The 27808-nt window shown below is 38.6% G+C and overlaps 1 protein-coding gene across 3 annotated transcripts; it reads left to right on the top strand.

Annotated features, from left to right (window-relative positions):
• Window positions 1-27626, top strand: CAPN7 (calpain 7). 3 transcript variants are annotated; one of them, XM_007433301.4, is made up of 21 exons: window positions 1-208; window positions 3546-3654; window positions 4300-4457; window positions 6364-6431; window positions 7254-7448; window positions 10587-10673; window positions 12105-12231; window positions 13101-13186; window positions 14189-14282; window positions 15041-15187; window positions 16088-16194; window positions 18192-18312; window positions 19017-19161; window positions 20210-20309; window positions 20723-20858; window positions 21563-21638; window positions 22141-22286; window positions 23152-23214; window positions 24067-24197; window positions 24640-24732; window positions 24822-27616. In XM_007433301.4, exons 1-21 carry the CDS (start codon window positions 107-109, stop codon window positions 24964-24966), a joined length of 2436 nt encoding a protein of 811 aa, XP_007433363.1. In that variant the 5' UTR covers window positions 1-106; the 3' UTR covers window positions 24967-27616. The 3 variants fall into 3 exon arrangements, with proteins under 3 accessions (XP_007433363.1, XP_088007011.1, XP_088007010.1); XM_088150885.1 differs by lacking the exons at window positions 20723-20858; window positions 22141-22286 and having other exon boundaries at window positions 24822-27626; XM_088150884.1 differs by lacking the exons at window positions 1-208; window positions 3546-3654 and having other exon boundaries at window positions 4360-4498; window positions 24822-27621.
• The last annotated feature ends 182 nt before the right edge of the window (window positions 27627-27808 follow it).

Raw genomic sequence — 27808 nt, 5'->3', positions numbered from 1 at the left:
GGGGTTGCCGTGACGTCAGCGAGGAGGAAGCGGAGACCGAAAGTAACTGGCCGGTGCTGGGGCTGCTGAAGCGAGGGGTCCCTGGGCCGCGCACCCCTTCTCTGCCATGGACGGCGCAGCGCAGGAGCAGGACGCGGTGAAGTTTGCGCAGCTGGCCGTCCAGAAGGACCAAGAAGGGCGATACCAAGAAGCGGCGTTTTACTACAAGGTGCAGGCAGGGGTGGCCGGGCGCCCAAAAGGAAAGCCCCGCGCGCTTGTGCGGGCAGCCGGCATGGAGGAACACGGTCTTCTTAGCAAATCCGGCCGGATGAGCTGTAGAGGCGGGGGCTGAGAGAGGATGGGGCGGGCACTGGCGACGAAACGCTCGCATTTGCTCCGCTGCTTCTTCCCAGGACTAGAATCACTTCCCGCAGCTTCATCAAAGCCGGAGCCTGGGCACTTCCTGGCTGAACCAGCCATTGGGTCAACTGCCTTGAGCTTATTTTTCTCCGTATCAGTCTTATTTGTAGCTCCCATAAATAGAGACCCGATTGGCTGAGGTTAATGTGAGGAGTTGGTGGGGGCTGTTATTCTGTTTCCAGTTCCCTTCTGCACCTGTAAACTGTATCTCTTTTGGAAGTGTGCATGTGTACATGAAGGAGCTGGATAGAGAAAATACAGGGAATCAAACTTATTTGTGATAATTAAATGAGTTGATTTATTTTAATCCACATTTCAGTCCACTGATCCTCATGCGTGTTTGTTGATATACAGATGAACTCTGACCTCAGGATTGCACTGCATGGGATAAGCAGCAAGGGATGAGCAGCACAGTTTTTTAAAATTTGGACTGAATTATCTCTGAGTCTTACACTTTTTTGTAGGCACAGATCTGCACCCTTTAAAATGTGAGACTTGGCATTTTGGCCCTGAGTAGCATAATTACAGTGGGGATGTAGTTATTTCCACAATGGTTGGAAAATCTAATTGTAGCATTGGAACTTTTGTGCAGGAGATGGGATGACTTTATTTGTTCATTCCAAGCATTAGAAGATAAGATAATTCCTAAATGTTTAAGGATCCTAATTTGCTCATTTGGATTACCATTAATCATTTATGGAATCCATTAGCTTGTCAGTTTGTAAATAAAACCACTTTTTTACAGTAATTTCATAATATTTCCTAACTGTAGTTGATGCTTAACATCTGTAACCTCTATCAAAGACTGCCTATGTCAGGAAAGGATGATAGCATCCTCTACATAGAGCAAATTAGATATTAGATTATTATTTAATATTGGGGGTGAAATTCATTTTTGATAGGGCTTGTACTAAAGAATTGATATTAAGATTAAATAGAGAAGGAATTAGAATATATTCTTGTTAACTCCCTTTATGATGGAATTGTGCTTGAAAGATCTCTGAGTGCTGTACACCTGTCCTGCAAATATCTATTTTTTGTAGAGCATCATAATTAGTCTGCTAAGTCTGTTATGGATGTGTTTATTCATTTCTTCCATACTTTCTCCCTGGAGATTGAGTCAAATCTGTGAAGGTACATCAAGAAAGAGAGGAATATTTTCTGCCACATGATTTAGCATGATGCTATAGTGAAGCAACCTGTTCTGCAGCCAAAATTTGCTTTTGATTTAGTCAGTCAGTGAGTTTCTGAAGCAGGTGTTAGGTAGCTAATTTACTAAAAACACAAGTCTCATTGGCCCTAATGTTGGGGTCTGAGGAAGCTATAAAAAGTTAAGCCACGTATCCTGGGATTTGATTTGCAGAAGGACCAGAGTAGGTTCTCTCAGCATATTAACAGCAGCCTGTAAGACAGATCTTTTTCTGTTCCTCACAGAAGAGCATTTACTTCACTAGGCCTTAACATCTGTGGTTCTCGAATGGAGATATGGCAACATCCTCTTCCAAGATAGTATTGCCCTAGTGTGGAAGATGTAATTCTACAGTTGAAGTTCTGTTGTACTGTCCATACCATACTTGGTATTCTAAATTTATATTCCCCTCATTAATGGTTCAGCCTGCTCAAAGAACTAGCATGTGCTCTTTATGTTAACATATAATTCCTCAGAAGTCTCTAAAATGTTTACAAAACTTTGCTCAATCATGCTAGCTGTAAAGAAACTGATTTAATTTAGATTTGGTAGTTTAGATCACTTTTGTTAAAAAGTTATTAGCTATAGTATTGAGGCTACCATTTTACATGCTGCATTGGATATTGTATGGAACTTTGATCTATAACTGTAGGTAAATAAATATTTTTAAAGATAGGGAAAAAAAACTATGATCACATTATCATCATGTTCTATCTACTCTGCCCATAATTCAAGATGCTGGTTAAATTGTTTAGCTGAAAGTTCACATTTTGTTGTTTAGTTTTGGCTTGTTTTTTGTTTTTTGAATCTCATGAAGATTTCAAGGGTGGGTTTTTGAAATGCCTTCCAAGTGCCAATTGTGAATGACAGGCATAGAGGAAAATGTTCAGTAATTGCATACTGTTCCACTAGAGCTGAATAAATCTTATAATTTCCAAGATACATTATACAACCTATTTGAATAGGGTGACCAAAATTATATAGGCAAAGCAATGAAAATTCTGATGTGTGGTGTCAACATCGGAAATGCCTCACAATGGAATGGCTGACAAATCAAGCATCATGAGGACAGTCATTCAAATATAAAGTTCCTAAAGCTAAAAGATACTATGAAAACTAATCTCAGTCCTGCATGGCTATGTTATATGTAGTGAAGTCATAATGAATTATCCTTTTGCCTCCTTATTCCATGTATGTAGATTTTCAAAGCTAATATTTCTATATAAGCTAATTATTTGCAGGAAAAAGCTCACCTTGTTTTATAAAGTGCGGATATTTTGCTTGTTCAGAAATGATCAGCCATACTTTTTCAGACATCTAAGATCATATCCATATGTCTGCTTTGGCTGATCCCAAGGATTTGAACACAGGAATATCCAAGACCATTTATCTAATAGGGCAGCCAGGTACATGCTTTGAACATTATTCACAGTACTTTGGACCTGAGTGAGCACAAGCGCATACTGTACCTCTCTATTACTAAATAAATCAGCCCAACTTTAAGCATTTCTTAATGCAGTAGCATTCTGTTTGGGGCTCATGCATACTTAACTCATGCGTCTATCCCGGTCTCAAAGGCATATCTAGAGCCTGCTTTTAGATATTTGTGGAGTTTAAAGGGCAAAACAAGGTTTAAGCCATCTAATGTGGCCCTTATAACTTTCTATTTAAAAAAAAAAAAAAATTGGCCCTGCTCAGTCAAATGTCACCATGATGTCATTGACCTGACTGCCCTCAGAGCTGATTTAAAAAAAAAAAAAGCTTTAGTTTTACTCACAACTAGAAAGGCAGTTGTGTATAAGTGTGCAAGTTTTGGAAATCCTTTGCAAAATCCTAAAACTGGTGCCAGTACTATGTTTTAATGAATCCTTTGAAAACCACTTGCCACATCTGTTTATACCGATTTATAATTCAGACTATTAGAAAATTTCATACTTGGGCTGTTTTCTTTCTGCAGGAAGCTGCACAAGCTTTGATTTATGCTGCAATGGCAGGATCAACCTTAGAAAATATTCCAGGGAAAATAAGTGAATATTTGGAAAGAGTTCAAGCTTTATATGCTGCAGGTAAGTAAAAAATAAAACATCCTTTCTGCTTTCACTGTCAGACTAGCCAACTATCTTATACAGCATCATCCCCCCAATTCAGAACCACAGTTTTTATACAGGAAATTAATATTCTTCATTAACTCGTGGAATTTACAGAGAGAGGGCCCATCTTTTCTTGCATGGAGGTTTTTGTAAAGTGTGAAATGGATAGAGCAAAAATATACAATTATTCCTCTTAAGCTGAGGTGGTTACTCCCTTTGAAGTTTTTTGCCTTGCACTTTGTTGTTTCAGTCTACCCCAGTTTTTGAGAACTCAGTTTAAATTGTTCATTTGCACAGGGCCTTGCATATGGTTTACCGTAAATACATAGCAGTTTTCACATATAAGCCCGGAGTTGCTGATGAATACTATTTTTATTTATTATTTACCTAGTAGATTTATATCCCGCCTTTTGTGCAGGAGCACAAGGTGGCGTACCTACCACTCCCTCCTTAGTTTTTCCTCACAATAATCCTGCAAGGTAGATTGGGATGAGAGAAAGAGAGAGACTGGTTCAACGTCATCCAGTGGTTTTTAAAGTAGATGGGAATAATATTGCATGTAGTCTGAGTTCTTTGTCAGTTACTAAATGAGACAAGCTAATAATGTTCTTCCTAATTCAGTTCAGTCACAGAGAGTTGATCCCTTGAAATCAAAGCAGCAGCTGGACTTGGAGCGTGCCCATTTCCTGGTTACCCAGGCTTTTGATGAAGATGAAAAAGGCAACAAAGAGGAAGCCATTGAGCTGTACACAGAAGCGGTGGAACTCTGTTTGAAAACAGTACGTTAAGCTACAACTTAACTTGGTGGATTTATGTTATGGTAAGAAATCCTTCCATTTATTCAGGTCACTTTCAGGCAGGGTGTGTGCATACATCCATTTTTTTCTTGATTGTTTTAGAAACTTGAATATACAACATCCAACAATGGAGCCAACAAGAAAGACTATGAAAGGGAGTAGAGAAAATCTCCTTTTTGTGGTGGGAAATTTCAGTTAGGTAAACAATTAACCAGTGTTTTGCATCAGTTTAGCCCTTTAAATTACTCTCCATTTTTTAAAGTGGAAAATATGATGTATGTGCACATCCTTCACCCCTGGTTAAAAAAGTGGTACCTGTGTTTCTATTCAGGAAAGTATGTTTTTTCCGGATTTGGAATACTGTAGGGAATGGCCTGTCCTGGGCCTTTGTTTCATGTTTATTTGAACATTTTTCATATTAAACATTCTAGAACAGTTTTAGTTACTTTTTCCAACGAATGTATTACAGTATATGCTGCTGAAAAAGGAACAGAGGATTTGAGAGTTTTTCAGCCCCTTTTCCCCACATAACTCTGATTTCTATTCCTGATCTATTGAGTTAAATGCTAAGGGTTGGAGCTGAATGAAATTAGTTGCATTCAGCAGTTGTTGAAATCAGTGAGACTTGGTTGTGGTTTTAATGAACTTTCTCCAGTGATTTCAGTGAAAGCTATGACTAGATAGATTACATCACAACCTTATATTGTCTTTTGAGTTCGTAGAAACCTACTCCAGATAACTGCAGTGTTTCAGGTCTCAAGGAAAAAGGAAGCTTCAGAGCGCATGAGGGTGTTCATATAACACCTCTCTGTAACTCCCATACTTCTTTTCCTGGGGTCAGGTAGCAGTTATGGAAAATAGTTGCCCAATTCTGGGAAAAGATACCGCTCACATCAAAGCACAATATAGCTGTAGGCATCTGGTTTGCAACCTCAGTCTTAATCCGATGTTAATACTTTGAATGTTGCAGGTACCACTTTTTTATACTATTTTAATGAGTAGGCAAAACTTCTTAGAGGAAGAGCTCACAATCATGATGTAACTCCACCAAGTATGATCTCTTCTCTTCTCTTCTCTTCTCTTCTCTTCTCTTCTCTTCTCTTCTCTTCTCTTCTCTTCTCTTCTCTTCTCTTCTCTTCTCTTCTCTCTGAAAGAATCTTTGTATTTTGAGTCATATTGAATTTAGTTTTGCTTTATTTCCTTAAATTCTTAAAATCTTCCCTCTGTTTTAAGCGCTGGGGTTAACATTACTAGATCTGCTTTGTTCATTAATTGAAGCTGGACCTAATTAGGGTGGAATCATTTTTTCCTCTTCCTTTCAACAATAACTATATGATCAATGATTGGAGGACCACAGAACTGTTTTGTTCCAGTTGGAGAATTATGGTTAATTAGAGGGTTGGATGGATTACAATAAGGGAGTTTTCATGACAACTAGCCAACTACATTTTCACCTAGTAGGTTGTATGACTGCAGCATGTATACAATAATTATGGTACAGTGTGCTGTGTGAACCAAAAATTGGGTTAATTAACTGTGGGTGAGCATGTCGTGTGGATAAAACCATTGTGAAGTGGCTATGTACACGTGCAAAAGTCTCACCTGTACCTCTGAATACCAAAACATGAACATAAGAAATGACTTGGTGGTTTTAGTTTTTATTCACTGTGCAACATCAGCTTCTAGTCAACTGTACTTGAGCACCTTGATTTTATCTATTGGTGTGGGAAAGTGCTAATAATAGTCTGATGTGAGTATACTTTCTCTGTTTTCTATAAACACTTGTGTAATAAATGTCAATGATACCTAAAATTTACTGACAGCTGATTTATGTATACACTACTAAACAGACTGTTTTCCTTTGCTTACTTATTTTTCAATATTCCAGTCTAATGAAACATCAGAAACAGTTCTCCAAACAAAACTGAAGCAGCTAGCTCGGCAGGCATTGGACAGGTAAATTTCTTGGAATTTTGTACACGTACAGTATATTATATGATAGCTTCCATTATTTCATCTCTTACAACGCTGTGTGTGGTAGGCAGGGGAGAGACCAATACTTTTCAAACAACTAAAAAAAAAGTTTCCAAATTTATTCATAACCATCACTGCATTTTATTCAGATTATAACAGCCTACAGCAAAATAATTTATCTGCTATTTTCATAATTCTCACAATGTAATGTACAAAGGAAAAGTATAAAGCATGAATTGACATCAGGGTCACCCTAAATGCCCCCCTTTCCAGTTTTAAATAATTGACTTGGTTGGCTAGGAACCCTATGAAATTTGTTCTGCAACATCTGGAGAGCCTTAGGCTTCCACTCGGTGGACAAGGGATTATAAAAGATGGGAGAATTTCAAGCACCGTACTCACAATTCAAATGATGATCTGGAGGACTAGGACATAAAACATGTCTGAAGTGTACAAGAAGGCATTTTAGCTGTTCAAAAATAATGCTGATTTTTTTTTTCATTATGGTTTGTCCAATGTTGATATAAAACAAGAAGGCTTGGCATAATTTTTAAGTCAGAAAGTTTATATGTAACCGTAGCTTATATGCATATGAGTTATATTTTGTGTAAAATAACTTGGAGTAATAGAGTTGAGCTAAATGCCCAGCTACTCATCAGTTTAATTGGTGAGAACAGAATCCAATGATTTATTTGAGACATGGGGATTTTATGTCTTCAGGGAAGCATATGAAAGTAAAGGTTTAAGAATAAACCTATTTTTCTTGCTGTATTTCAATTGCCAACTCCTTTAATTTAATTGTAGAGCTGAGGCACTGAAAGATTCAAAGCCATCTCAGAAAGACAAGCCAGCTCCAGTGAAGCAAAATCAGCCAGTGAGAACTTTCTTCCCATTGGGACCTGATTTTTCCTTGAATGATAAGCCACAGTCTGTCAGACCTATCCATGCTAGTGAACCTCAAGGTCAGCGATACACTGTAGAGGAGATCCAAGTGCTCAGGTAAGGGAGGGAAAATATATTCTGTAACATGTTTATATAAAACATAGTTCCTGATCTAGGCTGCAGTCTAGCCTATTGAACAGAATGCGGCTAGCTAACTTTTAAATAAACGCGTATAGGATTGCATGCTGAAAAATGCTATTTTAGAGATGATTGCAGATTGTATAGACCACAGTTGCTATTTCATGGCTCTTAAAGCCAGCATGCAGACTTGTTAATAGATGACTGTATTCAGAAGTTCAGAAAGTCAATCACATTTTCCCCAGGAAGCAAATGAAAGAAGGAAAACAATTGCTAATAGTATGGTTTGAAGCTTCCTTCAAGCCAAGCTCAGCTCCTGATGACTTACAGTCAGGTCCAGAAATATTGGGACATCGACACAATTCTAACATCTTTGGCTCTATACACCACCACAATGGATTTGGAATGAAACAAACACAATGTGCTTTAACTGCAGACTGTCAGCTGTAATTTGAGGGTATGTACATCCAACTCAGGTGAACGGTGTAGGTTTGCATATGTGCCTCCCACTTGTTAAGGGACCAAAAGTAATGGGACAGAATAATAATCATAAATCAAACTTTCCCTTTTTAATACTTGGTTGCAAATCCATTGCAGTCAATCACAGCCTGAAGCCTGGAACGCATAGAAATCACCAGACGCTGGGTTTCATCCCTGGTGATGCTCTGCCAGGCCTCTACTGCAACTGTCTTCAGTTCCTGCTTGTTCTTGGGGCATTTTCCCTTCAGTTTCGTCTTCAGCAAGTGAAATGCATGCTCAATGGGATTCAGGTCAGGTGATTGACTTGGCCATTGCATAACATTCCACTTCTGTCCCTTCAAAAACTCTTTGGTTGCTTTTGCAGTATGCTTTGGGTCATTGTTCATCTGTACTGTGAAGCGCCGTCCAATGAGTTCTGCAGCATTTGGCTGAATGTGAGCAGATAATATTGCCCGAAACACTGCAGGATTCATCCTGCTGCTTTTGTCAGCAGTCACATCATCAATAAATACAAGAGAACCAGTTCCATTGGCAACCATACATGCCCACGCCATGACACTACCACCACCATGCTTCACTGATGAGGTGGTATGCTTAGGATCATGAGCAGTTCCTTTCCTTCTCCATACTCTTCTCTTCCCATCACTCTGGTACAAGTTGATCTTGGTCTCATCTGTCCATAGGATGTTGTTCCAGAACTGTGACGGCTTTTTTAGATGTTGTTTGGCAAACTCTAATCTGGCCTTCCTGTTTTTGAGGCTCACCAATGGTTTACATCTTGTGGTGAACCTTCTGTATTCACTCTGGTGAAGTCGTCTTTTGATTGTTGACTTTGACACACATACACCTACCTCCTGGAGAGTGTTCTTGATCTGGCCAACTGTTGTGAAGGGTGTTTTCTTCACCAGGGAAAGGATTCTTCGGTCATCCACCACAGTTGTTTTCCGTTGTCTCCCGGGTCTTTTGGTGTTGCTGAGCTCACCGGTGCGTTCCTTCTTTTTGAGAATGTTCCAAACAGTTGTTTTGGCCATGCCTAATGTTCTTGCTATCTCTCTGATGGGTTTGTTTTGTTTCTTCAGCCTAATGATGACTTGCTTCACTGATAGTGACAGCTCTTTGGATCTCATCTTGAGAGTTGACAGCAACAGATTCCAAATGCACATAGCACACTTGAAATGAACTCTGGGCCTTTTATCTGCACATTGTAATTGGGGTACTGAGGGAATATCACACACCTGGCCATGGAACAGCTGAGAAGCTAATTGTCCCATTACTTTTGGTCCCTTACCAAGTGGGAGGCACATATGCAAACCTACACCGTTCACCTGAGTTGGATGTACATACCCTCAAATTAAAGCTGACAGTCTGCAGTTAAGGCACATTGTGTTTGTTTCATTCCAAATCCATTGTGGTGGTGTATAGAGCCAAAGATGTTAGAATTGTGTCGATGTCCCAATATTTCTGGACCTGACTGTACATATAGCCACATCCATACAGTTTTCTTATCATAGGAGAGAAGTGGTTTGTTGTTGCCCTGCACTTCCCAGGTGGTCCCTCATCCAAGCTGCATAGCTTTCCAGATCAGGCAAGGTCAGCTAGATGCTGCCACTCCTCTTGGAGGCTGGTATGATACTGCATGGTAAACAGCTGAAATCAGCTTTCTTCAAGCTGGTGCCCTTCAGTTGTGGTGGGCTGCAGATACTCAGAATAACCACATTCACTGGGAATTTGAGGTGTTGTTGCTCATTACATGAAGGAGGCATCAGCATGGGAAAGTCTGATCTAGCTTTTGGGGCAAAGAATCACATTTTACATCTGTAACACAATTCAAAAGTAGCACTTCGTTTAAAGCTACAGAAGCATCTAAGGGAATGCTGCAGGAACAGCAGCTGGCTGGGTTGAAAGAGATAGAGCCATCTGGTTGTCTGGAAAGTTTTATCTTTTCTTTTTAAGAAATCCTTTATTACTAGACATTTTTGCATTAAATTGAGGTAAAAATATCCAAGACTGACATGGAAAAAAAGAGAAATTCAAAATCTGTTAGCATTAAGTGGCTATGGCAAGCATTTAGTTGAAATACTGGGCAATGTTAGTATTTGAATGAGACTACCTGGAATTCTAGGGCTCTTAGATGAAGAAGTTGAAAACACTTCCTGGAAAAAGACCATAGCAACCACTTTGTAATGATACCAAGAAAAATGTATGGATACAGTCTGGAAAATTGATTTCAACTCAAAAGTAGTTTGATGGCAGCACTGCCATAATCAAAGGGATCTAGATTCATCTCAGAAGCTAAGAAATTTATTTAAGCATAGTTTTTAAGATTTCCAAGGTAAGCAGTGTGTAGCGTTAGTTATTCTGTCACACGTCTCCATTGCTTTCTATTTTTGAAAGGTGGAATGTTGGAATACTTTTAAAACAATAGCTTGCTCTGTAAACAGAACGTTTGGTACAAACTGAAGAAAAAAATGTGCTGATGTTATAAGATCTATATGTTCAATTCAGGTCCTCCTAGCAAGAAGGGACCCAAATACTAGACAGAACAAATTTAGCTCCACATTAAGGGGATGGCATTGAAGAGAAAGAAGTAGAGCTTGAACAGGTCTGTTTTTCTGACATCTTGCCCCTTGTATTTAGGAAGACATCAAAAATAAATGGCATTGAATATGTCCCTTTCATGAGTGTTGACCTGAGAGAGCGTTTTGCTTTTCCAATACCTTTCTCGTAAGTTTATCTTTTTACTCACCAAATACTTTTTTCATTGCTCACCATTAAGAACTTTCAATGTTGTTGAACTGTGATAATAAACTGCCATTACTGATAAGTATGCATATGTCTCTGTGTATGTGTGAGTGGATGGGTGGATGGACGGACAGACAGACTGAATTAAAAAGACTTGCTCAACATCTAGGTACTAACAGTAATTTTTCAGATTTTGCTGTTTTGAACAAAAAGCTTACAAATGCGTGTACTATATGAGTAATACCACATTAAACAGATCTGAAAAATTGCCATGGCACGTATTAGTGCATGTATCCACATTTTAAACAAAAATCAAAATTTGTAATACACACAAACAAGGCAATCTTTTTTTTTTTTTCCCTCAGATTTCTGTGATATTGGGGTTTTCAAGATAACTAATATTCTGATGGGCTTCTGCCAATAGGGCAGATGTAAAAGAAGAGAAGCATTTGAATCTAACTCTTCCTGGCCAGTTTCTTCTTTTTATTGGAAATGTCCCCCGAGGCTTATTATGGAAAAATCTAAATTTATGCCAGCAAATTACATGTCAGTTTGAGAATCTGTTAAATCAGTGGCCTCTTGCAGCCATTTTCTAACTAATCTTTACCATACTTCCTTTGGCCTCTTCCAGTGCCAGACATTTGATATCTGAAATGTGGACCTGGATGGGGGTGGAAGGAATTCCTTGTCTATTTCCCCTTTTAAGGTTGGAACTTTTTCCAACTTTGGAGGGAAAATCCCCCCAAAAGTGGTCTCCTGGATAACCCCAAATAATCATTCTGAGGTAGTTTGCAGTCTATTTTTAAATTTCCAAGGTTCTGTTAACCCTTTCTGTAAATTAAATATCTCCCAAAAGACCATCTGTTAACACTGGCTGGGTTTACACATTATGCTAAGTCATGGTTGTTGAATAAGCCATAGGGGCCTTATTCATACATAATGCTAGGCCATAAATCATGGTTTACAAACTATAAGGGTATGGTTTGCACACTGCCCTATACCATAATGTGTTCTAGTTAGTTTTGGTTTAGCATGATGTATGAACTTAGCCAACAAAGGAATAGTTTGTGCCTTAATAGAGCCTGGGTGAGTTAGAGGACCTATGTGCGAGAATCTCAGAAGTAAAAATTCTGAGAAAAATTTCAGAACTAAAATGAGGAAGGTCCTGTAATATAGAGATTAGTTTGAGGAAGTATAACAGAAAGGCAGTAATTCAGATTAGGAACCTAAACAAGGTTGGTTAAGAACTGGAAGTGGAAAGCTAAGAGCAAAACCATAAAAACATAGTTGCTGGTCTCATGCACTGAAAATGTTTAGATTTCGGTTTTTTCATTCACCCTGAGCAATAATATCTGATGAAATTATGTTTGCCAGCCTATGGATTGTATACTTATCAAGCAATTTTGATTTCAGAGATAAATGTGGCCCATTGCCCTTGTCTCCCAAGCAAAAGGCTATGTTTTCCCGGTGGGTGCGGCCAAACGATTTAACAAATAATCCCACTATGATCTATACTGTGTCAAGCTTCAGCATTAAACAGGTAAACTCAATTTCTTTCTTTTTCTGTTTCTTTCTCTTTATCTTCTAATATATACACTTACAGTTTTGTGAAAGTTTAACAACCAAGTTGGGACTGGCAATTCCATCACTAAGTGACGCCGTCATTAAGCAAGACATCACACAACTGCAACTTGCAATTTTACTGCCAGCTTCTCCACTGATTTTGCTTGTTGAAAGCTGGCACATTTATGACCGTGGGAGACTGTGGCAGTCATAAATGTGCACCGGTTGCAAAGTGCCTGAATCTCGAGCATGTGACCGTGGGGACAGTGGGATGGTCATAAGTGCAAGGACCGGTTGTAAAATTACTTTTTCAGCACCACTGTAACTTAGAACGGCCGCTAAACAGAGCAGTTGTTAAGCAAGGTCTACCTGTAATTCCATCTATATTTCATTTTTACTGCAAAAAGACTAGATTTTGCCTGACTTGGCCCTTCCTTCCTCTCTCTATTTGCAAGCCCTGCAGCTTCCGTGTCTCTTCTCTGGTCTTACCACCCTCATGTGTTAATATGTTCTGGGGCCATTATCCAAGAATCAGAACTGCTGTTTCATTTGCAGTCTCTGATCCAGTAAAGCCAGTTGTGTTGTGATAGTGAATAGGAAGGAGAGAAAAGAGGGGAAGAGAGCCAGTGATACGTGCTCATCCGTTAAAATGCATGGAGAATACCTTTGTTAATGTGTTTGAATCTGTTAGAGAATTTACAGGTTTCTAAATCAACTGAAGAAATTAAATTGGCCTTGGGTTGGATCACAGTTGTTTTAATGTATTATGTCTGAACTGTGGGAACTAAATCATATGCTTCTTGAATTCTTTTTGCCCTCGTCTACGTTTACTGTTTTTGTTCTCAGACAATTGTATCAGATTGTTCCTTTGTTGCTTCACTTGCTATCAGTGCAGCATATGAGAGACGATACAACAAGAAATTGATTACAAGGTACACTCTTTTCTGTTCAATGGCATGTGATGTTTTTTTCAAAAAAATAATTTTATGTTTTGGGAGTTTGTTGCCAGATACACTTAAGTAGGGATGCACTTTATTCTGATTTAAACTTACTTTAGAAATAAATAGCCCTGATTTGAGATGACAGTTTCAACTCAGTTTGTCAAATTACTTTTTCATTTGGTGTGTACAGTTTTTCTGAATTCTGGCCAGGTGATAAAAGAAAGAAACAAATTGTTCAAAAGCAGAAATGCCCTAGCAGCAGAAAATTTTGCTGTGTCATTATTCTGTAAACTTACTGTAGGAAAAAAGGTGACCTTGTTCGTGTAAAAGATTCTGCAGTACCCATTGTGAGTTGTTTCACAAATACCACAAATGTTTGTCAACAGATTTTTGTTTGTTTATTTACTTATACAGTATGTCACATTTATATAGCCACCCATCTCACACAAAGCAACTCTGGGTGACAAAATAGAATGTAACTATTTTTCATAGTTACAGTCTAAATTTCACTGCAGTATGTACAGTATTTGCTTTGCACACTCTCATTGGTGTTCTCTTGTTCCCCGTTCTGCAATGGGACCCTAGACACAAGGTTTAATGTTAAATTCCTGCGTATCAGTGGCAGTATCTGAATTCTAAACTTAAGAATTTCAGGGTAAATCCACTATAACTTCCTTCTCTAATTTTTAAGTAGTTTAATTGGGTGATGCTATCGTTTTATTAAAAAAAAATAGTAAACCCAAAGGAAACTTTCCCACAAAGGTGAAAAGCAATAATAGTGAATGTTTGCTGTTATATACTTCTGGAAAATACTGTGTTTGCATTTCATTCTCAGAGTATTTTACTTTTTCATACCATATTTTCATTTCTGACGTCTGCTAGCATTTCTGTCTGAGTTGTCGGTTAATGATGTGGAGCTCAAATGGCATATTTTACGTATTTCATGCATACAGAATATAGTCTAATGTTGTCTATATGTTTTTTTCAACATAGCATCATTTACCCGCAGAATAAAAAAGGAGAACCAGAATATAATCCATGTGGAAAATACATGGTCAAGCTGCACATCAACGGTGTCCCTAGAAAGGTAAAGTAAAGATTTAAACTTTTAACAAGTTTTAACAAGCACTCTATCCCATTGTCCACTGACTGAGGTTCTAACAGTCTTATTTTAGTTGGATTCTGCAAACCACCTTCCTTGTGTAGTAATTTCTTTGAAAGCCTTATTAAAAGCCTCTAGGGCTGCACATATAACACCTCTGCTGCGTGAGTTGCATTGGGTGCTGGTTTGCTTCTGGGTCCAATTCAGGGTGTTGGTTATGACCTTTAAAGCCCTGCATGGCATGGGACCAGGTTACCTGAGGAACTGTCTTGTCCCGGTTGCATCAGCCTGTCCCACTCAGTCCGGCAGGAAGGGCATGTTACAGACCCCGTCAGCTAAGGAACTTTGACTGGCAGAGTTTAGGAGGAAAGCCTTTTCTGCCGTTGCCTTCACCCTGTGGAACGTCTTGCCCTCTGAGATGAGATTGGCCCCCCACTCTTCTGGCCTTCTGGAAGAGCATTAAGACCTGGCTCTGCCACCTAGCATGGGGATGTAATGGGGGCTCGCAGCACTGGGGATGGTTGGTGGTTTGAAGACGCTCTCTCCATCTTTTAACTTTGTATATTTTTGTAAAGACTTCTATCCTTTTTATCACTTTATTTGTAAGCCACCTAGAGTCACTTATACAGTGAGATGGGCAACATATAAATTTGATTAATAAAATAAATAAGTAAAATAAAAGTCGTGAGGGCTGCAGCTTTGCTTTGCATATTGTTTGATCTTGCTCCATCTGTTTTGTCCAGGTGATCATTGATGATCTCTTACCAGTAGATCACAGTGGAGAACTTCTCTGCTCCTATTCAAACAACAAAAATGAGCTCTGGGTATCATTGATAGAAAAAGCTTACATGAAAGTCATGGGAGGGTATGATTTTCCAGGTTCAAATTCGGTGAGTATCAGGTGATTCTTGGAAAGGTGTTAAAAAAAATTAGGCTGGCAAAGGTTGCTTGGTAGATAATTTTCCTTTTAATCTAGATCAGTTTTTTTCACTGCAGTGGCCGCCAGGCATTTTGAGGGCAACTATCAGCAGGGTTAAGGACAATGAGATTGCAGTCCAAAAAACATTGTAGTCCAAAAAAGCTTGTTTAGAAAGTACGTACAAAAAATTGTAATTAAAAATTAAAATTAAAAAAGTAAGTAAAATTGTAATTAAAAATTGTCAAATTAGAAGGTAAATACAAAAAGTTGTAGTGCAAAAAAGATTGTAATCCAAAAAAGATTGTTTAGAAAGTAATAAAGATTTGACATCAAAATGTGTGCTTCTGTAGTACTGAGAGTACTCTCATCTATTTGCACCCCGTGGTTTACCTGCTTTTTCCAGCAAATAATGTCCCTTGGAATTAATCATATTTGGAACTGGCATCAGTTACTTGGATGCACTCAGCAAATATAAGATATTTTCCTGATATCTAATACTGAGTTCATTTGGTTCTGACTGTGTGTGCGTGTGTGTGTGTGTGTTTGTGTGTGTAATCAAATCCTTTGGGCCTTGTTGCAATCACATTTTCAATTTAATCTGTGCAGTTGTGAAAGGAAAGAACCACTATATTTGCCATCCAACAAAGAAGAAAAAAGGAATTGAATCATGTAATGCAGTTCTATCTTATTTGAAAGCTATTACAAAATCTGTGATTACTATTCTGTGTTCCTTATATGCCTGCATTGGGGAAAAAAAGGAATTTTTCATAGCTGTGGAATTATTATCGAAATGTATAGATATCAAAAACCGTACTTTTCTGGAGATGTGATTACAATAATCTGGATTATACTTTTTTGTTGGTGATGATAGAATATTGATCTCCACGCATTGACTGGTTGGATACCTGAGAGGATTGCCATGCATTCAGACAACCAAACATTTAACAAGGATAATTCCTTCAGAATGCTTTACCAAAGGTAATTTTTGCTGAGTTCCAAAAATGTTCCAGTCATGATGTTGTAAAAACTCAGGTTTTTAATTGAACCCATGGTGGACCCTGGTTTTTGGAGGGCCTCCAGGAGAGGCAGTACCTTAGCAGCTTTAAGATGTGTGGACTTCAACTCCCAGAATTCCCCAGCCGGTTGTAAGAGTGATCAGTTGTGATCACCAACTGTGATCAGTTGGCCCAGCATTTTGCTTGAGTCTAGACAAGATCTAGAGTGGTAATCTTGTCATGTTATCTGGGATTCTTTTGATCCTATAACTCTGAGGAAATGGATAGAGTGCTGCCTAAGATGTCCTCTATCATCTATGGCCTGGACCCTTGTTCCTCATGGCTTCTTCATAAAGCCGGAAAAGGGGTGGTGGTTATTTCCTGAATCTGGAAGATTGTCAATGCCATTTTGTGGGAGAGGGTGTTGCCAGCAGCCTTGAAGGAGGTTGTGGTACCCTCCCCTCCTCAAGAGGCCCTCCATAGATGTAAAGGGGTGAATTAACTATTGCCTAATCCCCAACCTGCCATTTTTAGCAAATGTTGAGACAGTAGTGAGCCGTAGATAAAACAGTTTAACCAAACCTTGTCAGTCAGAGTTGAGGCATGGGCATCAGAAGAAACAGCTTGGGTCACGCTAGTGAATGACCTTTGCTGGGACCTGTATGAGGGTAATGTGCCCATCTTGGTCATATTATTTCTCGGTGACTTGAGAACATTGATCATGGTATCCTTCTGGGGCTAGAGGCCCTGTTTTACAGTAGTTCTACTCCTTCCTCAGTGGTTGGTTCCAGTCAGTGGTAGTAGAAGAGAGATAACTCAGTGGCTGCTTCTTTATGGGATGCTGTAGAGGCCAGTCCTCTTCCCATTGCTATTTAATTAAACCACTGAGTGAGATCATCCACTGTTTTGGGTTATGGTATGCTGATAATATTCAGCTCTACAGCTCTACTCTGGGGCATACTGCTAAGCTGTTGAGGTCCTGTTTTGATGTCTGGAGGCAGTGCTGGTCCAGATGGAACAGCCATAAACTGGATCCTAGCACAACAGAGCTCTGTTTGTGCATTGGGATTCTTAGTGGCTCCAGTGGTGACTCTGGATGAGAAGCATTATACCCGAAGGAGTAGGTCTGCAACTTGGGGATCTACCTGAACTTGTGGGTCCTGTTAGATCTGGAGATGGAAGCCATGGCCAAAGGGAGTTTTGTCTAGCTGCAAGTAATGTGCTATTTGTGGCCCTACCTAGGTTGGGAGGACCTGGCTATGGTGACTCATGCCCTCGTCACCACTCAGTTGGTCCAAAATGCAGCACCCCATATATTACCTGGCAGTTATTGAGTGAAGTATATTACACCTGTATTACAGACCCTGAATTGGTTTCCTCTTGGCTTCCAGGTGCAATTGGTGTTATTGGTGTTAACCTATAAAGCCCTTTATAGCTTGGCTCCAAGCTACCTTCAGGACTGTATTTGCCCACTAGAATTGGGCTGACTTATTCTGTATTGTTGGGGAAAGCAGCCAGTGGTTTCCCACTTTTGGGAGGTGTGGGGGCCAAGGCACAGAGATGTAGTCCTGAAGGTAACACCTATGGGACAGTCTAAGGTAGAAATATAAATAGGGTCCAAAGAATCCAATTCCAGGTGTGAAGATGAAACTCTGGTATGTTTGATGTTTCAGGATTCAGTCGCCACCGGTTGACATAAATGAGCTGGCTTAATTAGAAATATTAAGAAATGAAGTCTTGGTGGAGTTTCCAACTAAAACTACTGAAGGGTTTATATATATACACACACACACACACACACTTCTGAATTCTCCTTTTTCCTAGAATTTTCTTGAGCATCTATTATGCAATCATGTAGTTAAACTTTCCAAAATTCTACATGATGTTGTTGTTGTTTTTCTTTAGAAAACTAAATAGGCAAGCATTGCATGCGAAACATTAGCAGCCAAGTCTAAAGTAAACTTTTTTGTTCTTGGCCAGATTTCACAAGGGGGATGTGCTTATTACAACAGCCACAGGAGTGATGACTGAAGAGGAAGGGGAACGGTGGGGTTTAGTGCCGACCCACGCCTATGCTGTTTTGGATATTAGAGAATACAAGGTAACTTTGACAAAAGAGCCTTTGGACATACTCTTACAGTTGGCATGGCTTGCCTTTTTTTTTTTTTTAATCTGATCAAAAACTAGGGGAAAGAAAAGCTTTGAAAAATCAGTCAAATCAGTCTTTTCAGCCCCAAAGTGGGATTAAAATGCTTTAAATAATGGAATAATGTTAAAGAGGTAAGCAAGTCCAAACCAGAGTTTACTTTTAGCCCCTTAGCTCCTTTTTTGGAGCCATTGGAGCTCCCTCTCCCACCCCTGAAATTTGATGAGGAAATACCACAGCTCAGTTTTATGAATTTTCAGAACTTCTTAGAAACAAAATAAGCCTCTGGTGGTTTTGATATACTGAATGTCCTTTAAAAAAAAGAAACATAAACATAAAAAGAAAAAAGAAAATGACCTAAAAACATTTGCCCTGCCTTCTGTGGTGATATCATGCAACCCCTCAGCAGCCCTTCCAGTCGATGGTGATTGAATTCTTTTAAAAACAAAGGGTTGTCTGTTCCTGATAAAGCACTATAATGCTAATAAAATCTGATTTATCCAGTCATTCTAGAAATTAAATGGCAGAGAGAGAAAGAGACAGAGAGAAATCTTTATTGCAATCCATGATCAGTAAAATTGATGACATTTAATTTATTTTCTTTATTCTTAAAAAGAAATATCTAATAAAGTCATATTCTGTATCTCCTTTTTCTTCAGGGTCTTCGCTTCCTCCAGTTGAAAAATCCCTGGAGCCACCTACGTTGGAAAGGGAGATATAGTGAAAATGACATCAAGAGCTGGATCCCTGAACTTCAGAAATACTTAAACTTTGACCCCAGAACAGCCCAAAAAATAGACAATGGTAAAAAAGCAGGATGATTTTTGAACAAACATGGCTACAAATGATTTGTTTTTTCTTCGTGTCCCTTTTGTGGTCCAAGAGAAAAGCTGGAGAGATAGCAGAGGAATCACGTCTCCCATCAATCCGCAATAGGAGTACAATCAAGGATGGTCTTTCTCAAGGCCATAAAGCAGAGGTGTCCAAATCACTAACAGAATCTTCTGCCTAATAGCTGTTTAGAATCCCCTTGCAGGACTAAAATTTACAAAGGGTACTAATGATATATGATACAGCCTAGTGCATATTTACCGGAGAGTAAACACCACTGAAGTAGTGAGATTAACTTTGGAGTAAATGTGCATAGGAAATCGCATCTTCAAGAGGGAAGCTTTATCTGGATAAAGTTGTGGGTTGGGTGGGTGATGTCAAGCACCTCCACTGGGCATTTTAAGATTTGGCAGAGGAGTGGTCGCAAGTGAAAACCAGTGTACCTTAATTCATCATCGCAGCTAAGGAATTTAGGTGTGCCTGGGGAGCTCACAGAGTGATTTGGGGCCAGTCCTGCTTTAGTTCAGCCTACTTCCCACTTGCTAATCTCACAGACACAAGTGGGATATAAATGCAAGAAATAAGACAATGCAAGAAATAAGCGATGAATTGTGGTTTATTAAAAACCAGAATCAGTGGTCATAAAAGGTCTTAGTGAAATTACTTTACAGATAGTTTCTGCAACTGTGAAAACAGAACTAATGAGGAAATGCAACACATAAGTACTAAACTGAGACCTATTGCCACTTTTCAGTAGGCGGAACATTGTAGGCTAATTTCCTATGAAGTCTGAGAAGTATTAATTTATGACACAGTCTTGCAGTATGCATGCTTTCTGGGAGTAAGTTTCGCTGAACTCTGTGGTACTTATCTTTGAGTAGGCGTACATGGGATTGCAGTATGTTTGCTTAGTCATTTTTTCCTACCATTTGTTAATTTAATATTCACTCACTGCTGTTGGATTATAAGTCATTGATGAAAATGTTTAAACAGTTGTATCTGCATGTTTCTCCTTCTATAGGGATTTTCTGGATTGCCTGGGAAGATTTGTGCAAGTATTACGACGTTATTTATTTGAGCTGGAATCCAGGTCTTTTTAAGGAATCCACCTGCATTCATAGGTTTGTCCAATAGAAAAGGATATAAAATGCTTACGCTTCCTGTATGCCTGTTGCAGATAGTAGGGTTGAAGTCATTAACCTCCCTTAGCCTAACATTTAAGTAATAATCAGCAATGCCTTTCTTTACACTTTGAAACCTGGTCTGAGGATAAATGACTCACGTGTAAACTGGTGGAATTGGATTACTTACCATGATCCCATTACTTTTTGAGCATTTGTAAATTTCAGGCTTGTACATCTACAACTGTTTTTGCTTTATTATTTCTCCCTAAATAGTATTTCACACGAACTGTCAAGATCACAAGTTGTTCAGAGCAGATGGTAGCCTTTGTGAAAGTATAGTATTTAATTGTTGAATTGCGATGCTTTTAAATAAACACAACTCTATTTCTGCCTTATTCTTTTCTAAATAGTACCTGGGATGCGAAGCAGGGTCCTGTGAAAGATGCTTACAGCTTGGCTAATAATCCACAGTACAAGCTGGAGGTTCAGTGCCCACAAGGTGGTGCTGCAGTCTGGGTTCTACTCAGTAGACATATTACTGACAAGGTATTCATCGCTTTTCCAAATAACTTGTAATGGAAGCATAATGCAGTTCGAAGATGTGGGTGTTCTTTATGACATTTGAGCTACCCGAGGGGTAGTGAAAAACACATTTGATACGTCTCTCCATCTTCCATGAGTGCAGCGTTTGATGCCTGATGCACCAACGTAGCTAGATCCTAAATTCTTGCTGTGTCTGGCCACAGTGGTCCTGTACTAACTGCATTGTAAATTAGACATGAACAGACTGGAAGAAATTGAATGGGCTCCTTTAGCCTAGAGCTAAAGCCTTTAGCTATCCACACAAGGAGAACCAGTTTTTTTTTCATTTCAGTCTCCAATCAGAGTTCAGTGGCTCCTGATAAAGTCTGGGTATTAATTCTTACCCTGTAAAAGGAAAGCTTATTTACGTATAGAACGTGAATTTTCCCTGTCCAAAATTTGCGATCCATTAATCAGATATATTCCAGATCGGTTGGGCTACAACTGGTTTCCAGCATTTGGGTATGATGTCTGGCAATTATGGGAGCTGAAGTCCAACATGATCAGAGATTGTTAGATATGGGGAGACTGCTTGATTAGGGAGGTCTGAAACAACTGATCATAGTTAAGACATGGAAGAATGTTGAATGAAATCATGGCCATAGATAAATGTTTGCTTTTGGGGACTAAATGAACATAAACTGATGTTTGTAATCACTTTTCTACAGGATGACTTTGCATGCAACCGGGAATTCATCACAATGGTTGTCTATAAAACTGATGGGAAGAAGGTGTACTACCCTGGTGTGTATATCAAAATTTTCTTTCCTGCGCAAAAATCAATCCTCCAACTTTACTTCCTTCTTGATTCATTGTTGAAGAAAGATAGGAAGTTTGGATATAACTTTGGGTGATAAATATGTTCGCTAACAACAGCATCCGGTGGGGGGGGGTGTCAAAAAAAGGCAAGATGGTGGTCACAGCAGCATAATCAATAGAAAATGGGCAGAGCTTCAGTCCTACTGCCATGGGGATAATAAAGCTTCATTCATTCATCTTAATATATATTTTCATTGATTTATTGGATTAGAAATATGGACTGGAAATGTAAGATCTGCCCATCCCTCCACGTATGTGTGCAAAGAATTTATTTTGGAAAGTTAGAGGGTACTGTATTTGTGTTGCTTCACTATTAGTGCTCTTATATAATAATGTATTAATTATAATATTTATTGTAATAATTTCAGGTTAGTCTATTCTAAACAATTTTTTAAACACAAATGTACACATTTCTTTCTATTTTCAGCTGATCCTCCACCATACATTGATGGGATTCGAATCAACAGTCCCCACTATCTAACCAAGATAACACTCACTTCTCCAGGCACTCACACATTTACCCTTGTGGTTTCTCAGTATGAGAAGCAGAACACAATTCATTATACCGTCAGGGTAAGTGCTTATGAAGACTTTTAAAAAATATTAAATGGAAATCATTAGCACTACCACGTCTAGTCCTTCAACTTCCATGACCCCATTCTGAAAAGAATTATGTATATGTGATAAGCTTCATATGTATAACAATCATCAGTCTGCCTCTGATTAGGGTAGGGTTATCACCAGAATGTTGTCCAATACAAAATCCAAAGTGAGTTTGCCTGCATTTCCTCCGGCTCCATAATCTGAACTCCTGAGAAAAGACGCAAGTTTAAGATGCATGAAAATATTGCCAAATAAAATGGAGGCCATGTTATGTATTGCCCTAAGTATCCTCTGTCATATCTCTGTGGATTGGAGATACAGGAGCTCCTATTTCTCAAGGGTACTTAAAATCCTACTGCCATCTTTAAGAGGGACGAGAATTTCCATCTTTAATTCTATTTCATCAAGTAGTTTTACTTGAAATAATTACTTCCTCTGCATTAAAAGTAGGTCATAACTATTGGTTGGGCACAAGGGGATCTGGAGTATCAGAAGATTACTGCAGATAAAAATATACTACTCTCCTAACTTGTGGATCAAAAATAGCCTCTGAAATGCTGTTTTTATGAGTATTCTGGATAAGTATGTTTGCTTTAAAAGCAATTTTTTTCCCATTATTTTCAGGTCTTCATCCAAAAGAACATTATATAAATATATTTGCAAAAGTTAATAGATCTTTCAAAAAACTGTATAGTCTTGTTGCTTTTCAGTGAGAAAGAAATCAAAATTGTATAGTTCTCATTCAGTTCCAGCCTTGTATGTTTCCCCAGTACACCTCCTTTTATTGGTTGTAAGAATCATTCTGTGTTAAAGATTATTTTTTTCTTGATCTTAGGTATATTCAGCATGCAAGTTTACCTTTTCTAAGATCCCATCGCCATATACTATATCAAAAAGGGTAAGAAATAATTAAATATGCTAGCACCATCTACTTGTTACCCATGCCTAACTGCATAAATGTTAGGCATAGGGATGCAAAGTAAGATAGAGATTTCTTGGTGTCTTCTTTTGTGGGTTTTTATTACATAATATTGCATTAACTACTCCTTGTATTGGATTGAATAGAAAAACTCTTCTTAATGTTCATGTGACTTGGTAGTTGACTTGATAGTTGAAGAACATTTGATTGCATGACCAGCATTGTTTAGGTTTAGCCAATTTTAATAGCATGAAGATAACATAATTGCAAGTAACCTTTGAAGTCCTGTGTTAGTCAGAAAAGCTCAGATCTCTTTTGGGCTGCCTCCCCCAACAGGAGAACCTCTAAAGCTCTTAGAATAGCTGGCTGGTGAAAATTCTGATCCCAAGATATTTGGAGGTCACCAGGTTGGGAGAAGACTACTGTAAGGCATAGCCTTTCTCATTAAACTACAGTAAATAGGTTTCCACGTCCTTTTGTCAGAATTAAACAATCACTAACAATCAGTCTCTGATGTATTGTTACCAGTCAGATTATATAGAGACATGAGCTAGAAACAAGCCTGATGATCAGAAAAATGTGGTTCATGTTCCTGCATCAAATCCAGTTTCCTTTTCTGGATTGCTTATTCTCACGTCCCTAAAAGTATGTACTAAGCATGGGGTTATATTAAGCTAAAATGTAATTTGCTGAGAAGTAAACTTTGTCTTTGAAGTGAATAATGAGGGCTAATTAAGTAAGAGAGATGAAATTAAATTGAAAGTAGCTTTTTTAGAAAGAAGAAGAAAATAAATGTGCTGGCTGAGCAGCTCTTGGGTTGATTTTCCTCAGGTGAACGGGCAGTGGAAAGGTCGCAGCGCTGGTGGATGTGGAAATTTTAGAGATACTTGCAAGAATAACCCTATATACCAGTTTCAACTAGACAAGACTGGGCCACTCCTGGTTGAGCTAAGAGGACCAAGGTTTGTGCAACAATTAATGATTGTAACAGTATAGTTACTGCTTACAATTAAGGTTTGCAGATCAGTTGTTCCAATCTGATTTAAAATATTTGGTTTAGATTCACCAGTAAGAATTCAATTATGCTATCCATAACTTTCAGCCCATATCAACTGCAAAAAGAGCTAGAAAGTGGTTTTTAAAAGAATTGTTGTTAATTGTTTTCAAAATCTGAGCTCAACCCCAAACTCTCTGGTTGCTTTCATACATCACATTAAGCCATAAGCTATTATAGATCTCAGTAGCTAGGTTTGCGTGACGCCCTTGTTAAAAGTTAAACACTCTGTTATGGCTTAGCACAAAACATGGGTCCAATAGGCATATAGATGGAATCAGAGAATATACACCAGTTTCGAAAATCTTGCTATAAACTCAAAAGCCATTCAACTTCTAATTGATTTATAGGCAGTACAGTGTTGGACTTGAAGTTGTGACAGTCTCTTCAATGGGAGACCCAGGACCTTTGGGCTTTCAGAAGAAAAATAGTGGCGATTACAGGTAATAGCTCATCTGATTTCTGCATATTTATTGCTGTCATACTAGATCTTGTATTACATTGTCCTTCTCTCCCTGTTTAACTTCCCAAGGTGTGGCTTTTGCTATCTGGAAATTGAGCATACACCTGCCGGTACTTACAATATTATTCCAAGCACTTTCCTTCCACAACAAGAAGGACCATTTTTCTTGGACTTCAATACTGCTTCCCCTCTTAAAATATCACAGCTGCAATGAGATCACCTACAACAACATTTTTTATACCATATGGCAAACTACAACTGTCACGCTGAAGAGCTGTCTAAGAACCTACCTGAGAAAATGTTTACAAGGGATACACAAAAGGAATGTGGACTATCACAAGAAGAATTGCACTCTGAAATTACAGCAGCCTGATACTATCTTTATGTCCGTTGCAAAGCAAAGTGGAAAACTTGGATTTCTCTTATTTGTGCTGTGACAAAGTTGAGGGCAAGCAAAAAAGTTGCTGGTGTACCCTGATATTTTATTTTGCATGGCTTTGCTTGTACAAATTTGGCACTTTATATATTTTAAGACTTTTTTTTCAAATGCATTTCCCTCATCAGCTTTGTTTTTTCTAAGTAATATGTCAGAGAGCTTCAATTCTATCCATCTTAATCTGGGATAGTTGTCCTGGAGAAAAATGAACATTTAGCCTGCTGCCTTGAGTCAGGTGTCAGCTGATTTACCTGATCAAGTATAGGACGGAGTAAAACTGATACTTATATATCACTGCTTGCTGGCTAGTAGATCAAGTATCTTCGTACAAGGGGTGAAAGAACTGGATATACAGAATCTATAAATCTGTAAATAGAGTGGCACATTTTATACAACTTGGGCCTTGATTTACTAAACGTGTTTGTCAAACTACAGAACAGGGCATGACTGATACATTTTCTTTGGGCTAAAAGCTGCATCCTTGGGCTGAAACCCACCTCCCACTTTTATTGCATGAGCTCTATTATAAAGTCTGTACCCTCAAACATAGTTTCACACCAGAAATTCTATAGGTGTTAAAGTTATGCACAAGCACTTTCACTCTCTTGCTATTGTGGCAAGTTTTCCTAGCTCCTTGGAAAAAGATCAGCCTTCTACCCAGCCAGCTGTACTAGTTAAATGTGTACAGTCCACAGAGAAAGTTATTACTGCATGCTTTGGTGATTGGTGAGATGGATGGGATTAAAGAAAACTAGCCCAGAGCCGGTTTGGCTTGTAAAATTTATCAAACAGGTGAAACATCTGAAATTCTATGAAGTAAGCTAGGCTACCAAGGCCTTTTTGTTATATATTTCAAAGATAGATATGCTGGTATGGCTAGTTAATAATTCTCAGCTTGGTTTTATCTGTGGAGAAGATAAAATCATTTTCCAGAGTTTTCCCTTGAGTTCCTTAGAATCCAAAAGTTTAGGTGCATCAGTCTTCTGATTAGACAGAAAGATTAAATCAAATTGTTCCGATGCAAACTTACAAATCAGAATTCAGTCAGGAGTGGTCAATGCTTTTAAACATTAAAATGAAACACAGGCTTGGCTAGCTAAATGTATTAAGAACCTTAGGTCTTTGAAGATATTTGCAGGATCGTACTAGAACTTTGTGGCATGATTGGGCCTTTTTCTTTCCAGCAGCTGCCCAAAGACCACCCCATTCCACCAAGCAAGAGTTTTCTTAGCAGTGGGTGCAGCTTCCTAGAAGTGAACTTCAAACAGATCAATCAATACTGTGGATGGCCTGATGTAGTGTTCTTGGTAGTTCCAATAGTACTGATTTATCATAGGGTTGATTCATAAGAGAAATCAGCCTGGAAGATCTGTTTGGGTGGATTTTAATCTGTCTGTATCTGCTCCTGCCTTTTGTATAGAGAACTGGAATAGCAAAGAGGAAGGGAAGGTTGAATTTTTCACTGAACATATTGACATATATTTCTTGATTTCCAGTCTGGGTTGTAATAAATATTCACTACTCCTAGCACTTCACCCTAAACCATGAAAGGCCATAAGTGGCTAGCTCCTATTTAAAGGATATAATCCTGGAATTGGGACTTATAAACTGCTGTTTTTAATTTAGAAAGCAGAATCTAGGAACACACACACACACCCCTATAAAAAAGCCAGTCACCAATTGTTACTAATTCTCAGTTCGGTTTGTAGCTCTGACTTGCCACTGCCTAGAGACCTAAATCGAATCTTTGTGGTTTTCATCTATTAAACTTCCAAGACTTTTCTTTCTTTGTATGTTTGCGTGGAATGAAACACACAAAATCTTCACTCTACATATATTGTCCACATCAAAGGGGGAGGTGGGAAAAAGTCTTGTTCTCTTTTTCATTCACCTGTTTGCTTTACCAAATCTACTTTCCCTTTGTACCTGTACTGAACAGGAATGCTTTCCAAGGTAACTAATGAGATGACAATGTTCTGCAGGCAGACCTTCATCTATAAGTCAGTAATCAAAGAACACAATAACTGACTTAAGGATGAATTAAGAGCCATTCCACAGAACATTTATCTATTTTAACTGATGTTTCACTCTATTTTTACTGTAAACCGCCCAGAGTCACTCCACAGTGAGATGGGCGGTGACAAATTTGAAATATAAATATAAAATAAAACATCCATTTTCTTTGTGGCTCATGAATTGCCTATGAACTTTGGTACGTGCCTACCTAAAAACATTTCTGCCTGTTATACATAGAAGCGGGAACGCTATATGGTGTGCATATATAGATTTCATTGGCTATGCCTGAATTTTTCCCTCTATGTAGAGTATGAAACACACCACAGGTATCAGTTCACAGACTTTCCAATAAAGCCAAATGACTGAAATAGGTTTAAAGAAAATGCCAGCATCGATACTATGTAAATTTTTGGTGCAGAATGCTCCATTAACTGGAGCAAAACTTATTAGTAATCAGGTTTATGAGTTCAGGGTATAGCTCTACATTATTGCCAGCACCACCACTCAAACAAGCTGGATGTTCAGGGTAAATCTGTGAATGGCACAAAACCAGGAAGTTATTTGCCCTTTCATTTGAACTCAGTGGCCTGTCAACATGATATAC

This window comes from Python bivittatus, unplaced genomic scaffold (assembly GCF_059951505.1).
Source record: "Python bivittatus isolate LINGU-HERP-01145 unplaced genomic scaffold, Pbiv_v1 ctg000610_np1212, whole genome shotgun sequence".
Taxonomy (NCBI): Eukaryota; Metazoa; Chordata; class Lepidosauria; order Squamata; family Pythonidae; genus Python; species Python bivittatus.
The sequence above is the reverse complement of the archived record's forward strand: the minus strand, read 5'-3'. Positions and strand labels throughout refer to the sequence as shown.

Excerpts from the sequence above, each read along its gene's own strand:
- CAPN7 (XM_007433301.4), top strand. The coding sequence starts at position 107 with ATGGACGGCGCAGCGCAGGAGCAGGACGCGGTGAAGTTTGCGCAGCTG. Across the intron at positions 12,232-13,100 it reads CAAGCTTCAGCATTAAACAG|ACAATTGTATCAGATTGTTC; the intron begins GTAAACTCAATT and ends TTTTGTTCTCAG. Across the intron at positions 20,310-20,722 it reads GAATCCACCTGCATTCATAG|TACCTGGGATGCGAAGCAGG; the intron begins GTTTGTCCAATA and ends TTTTCTAAATAG.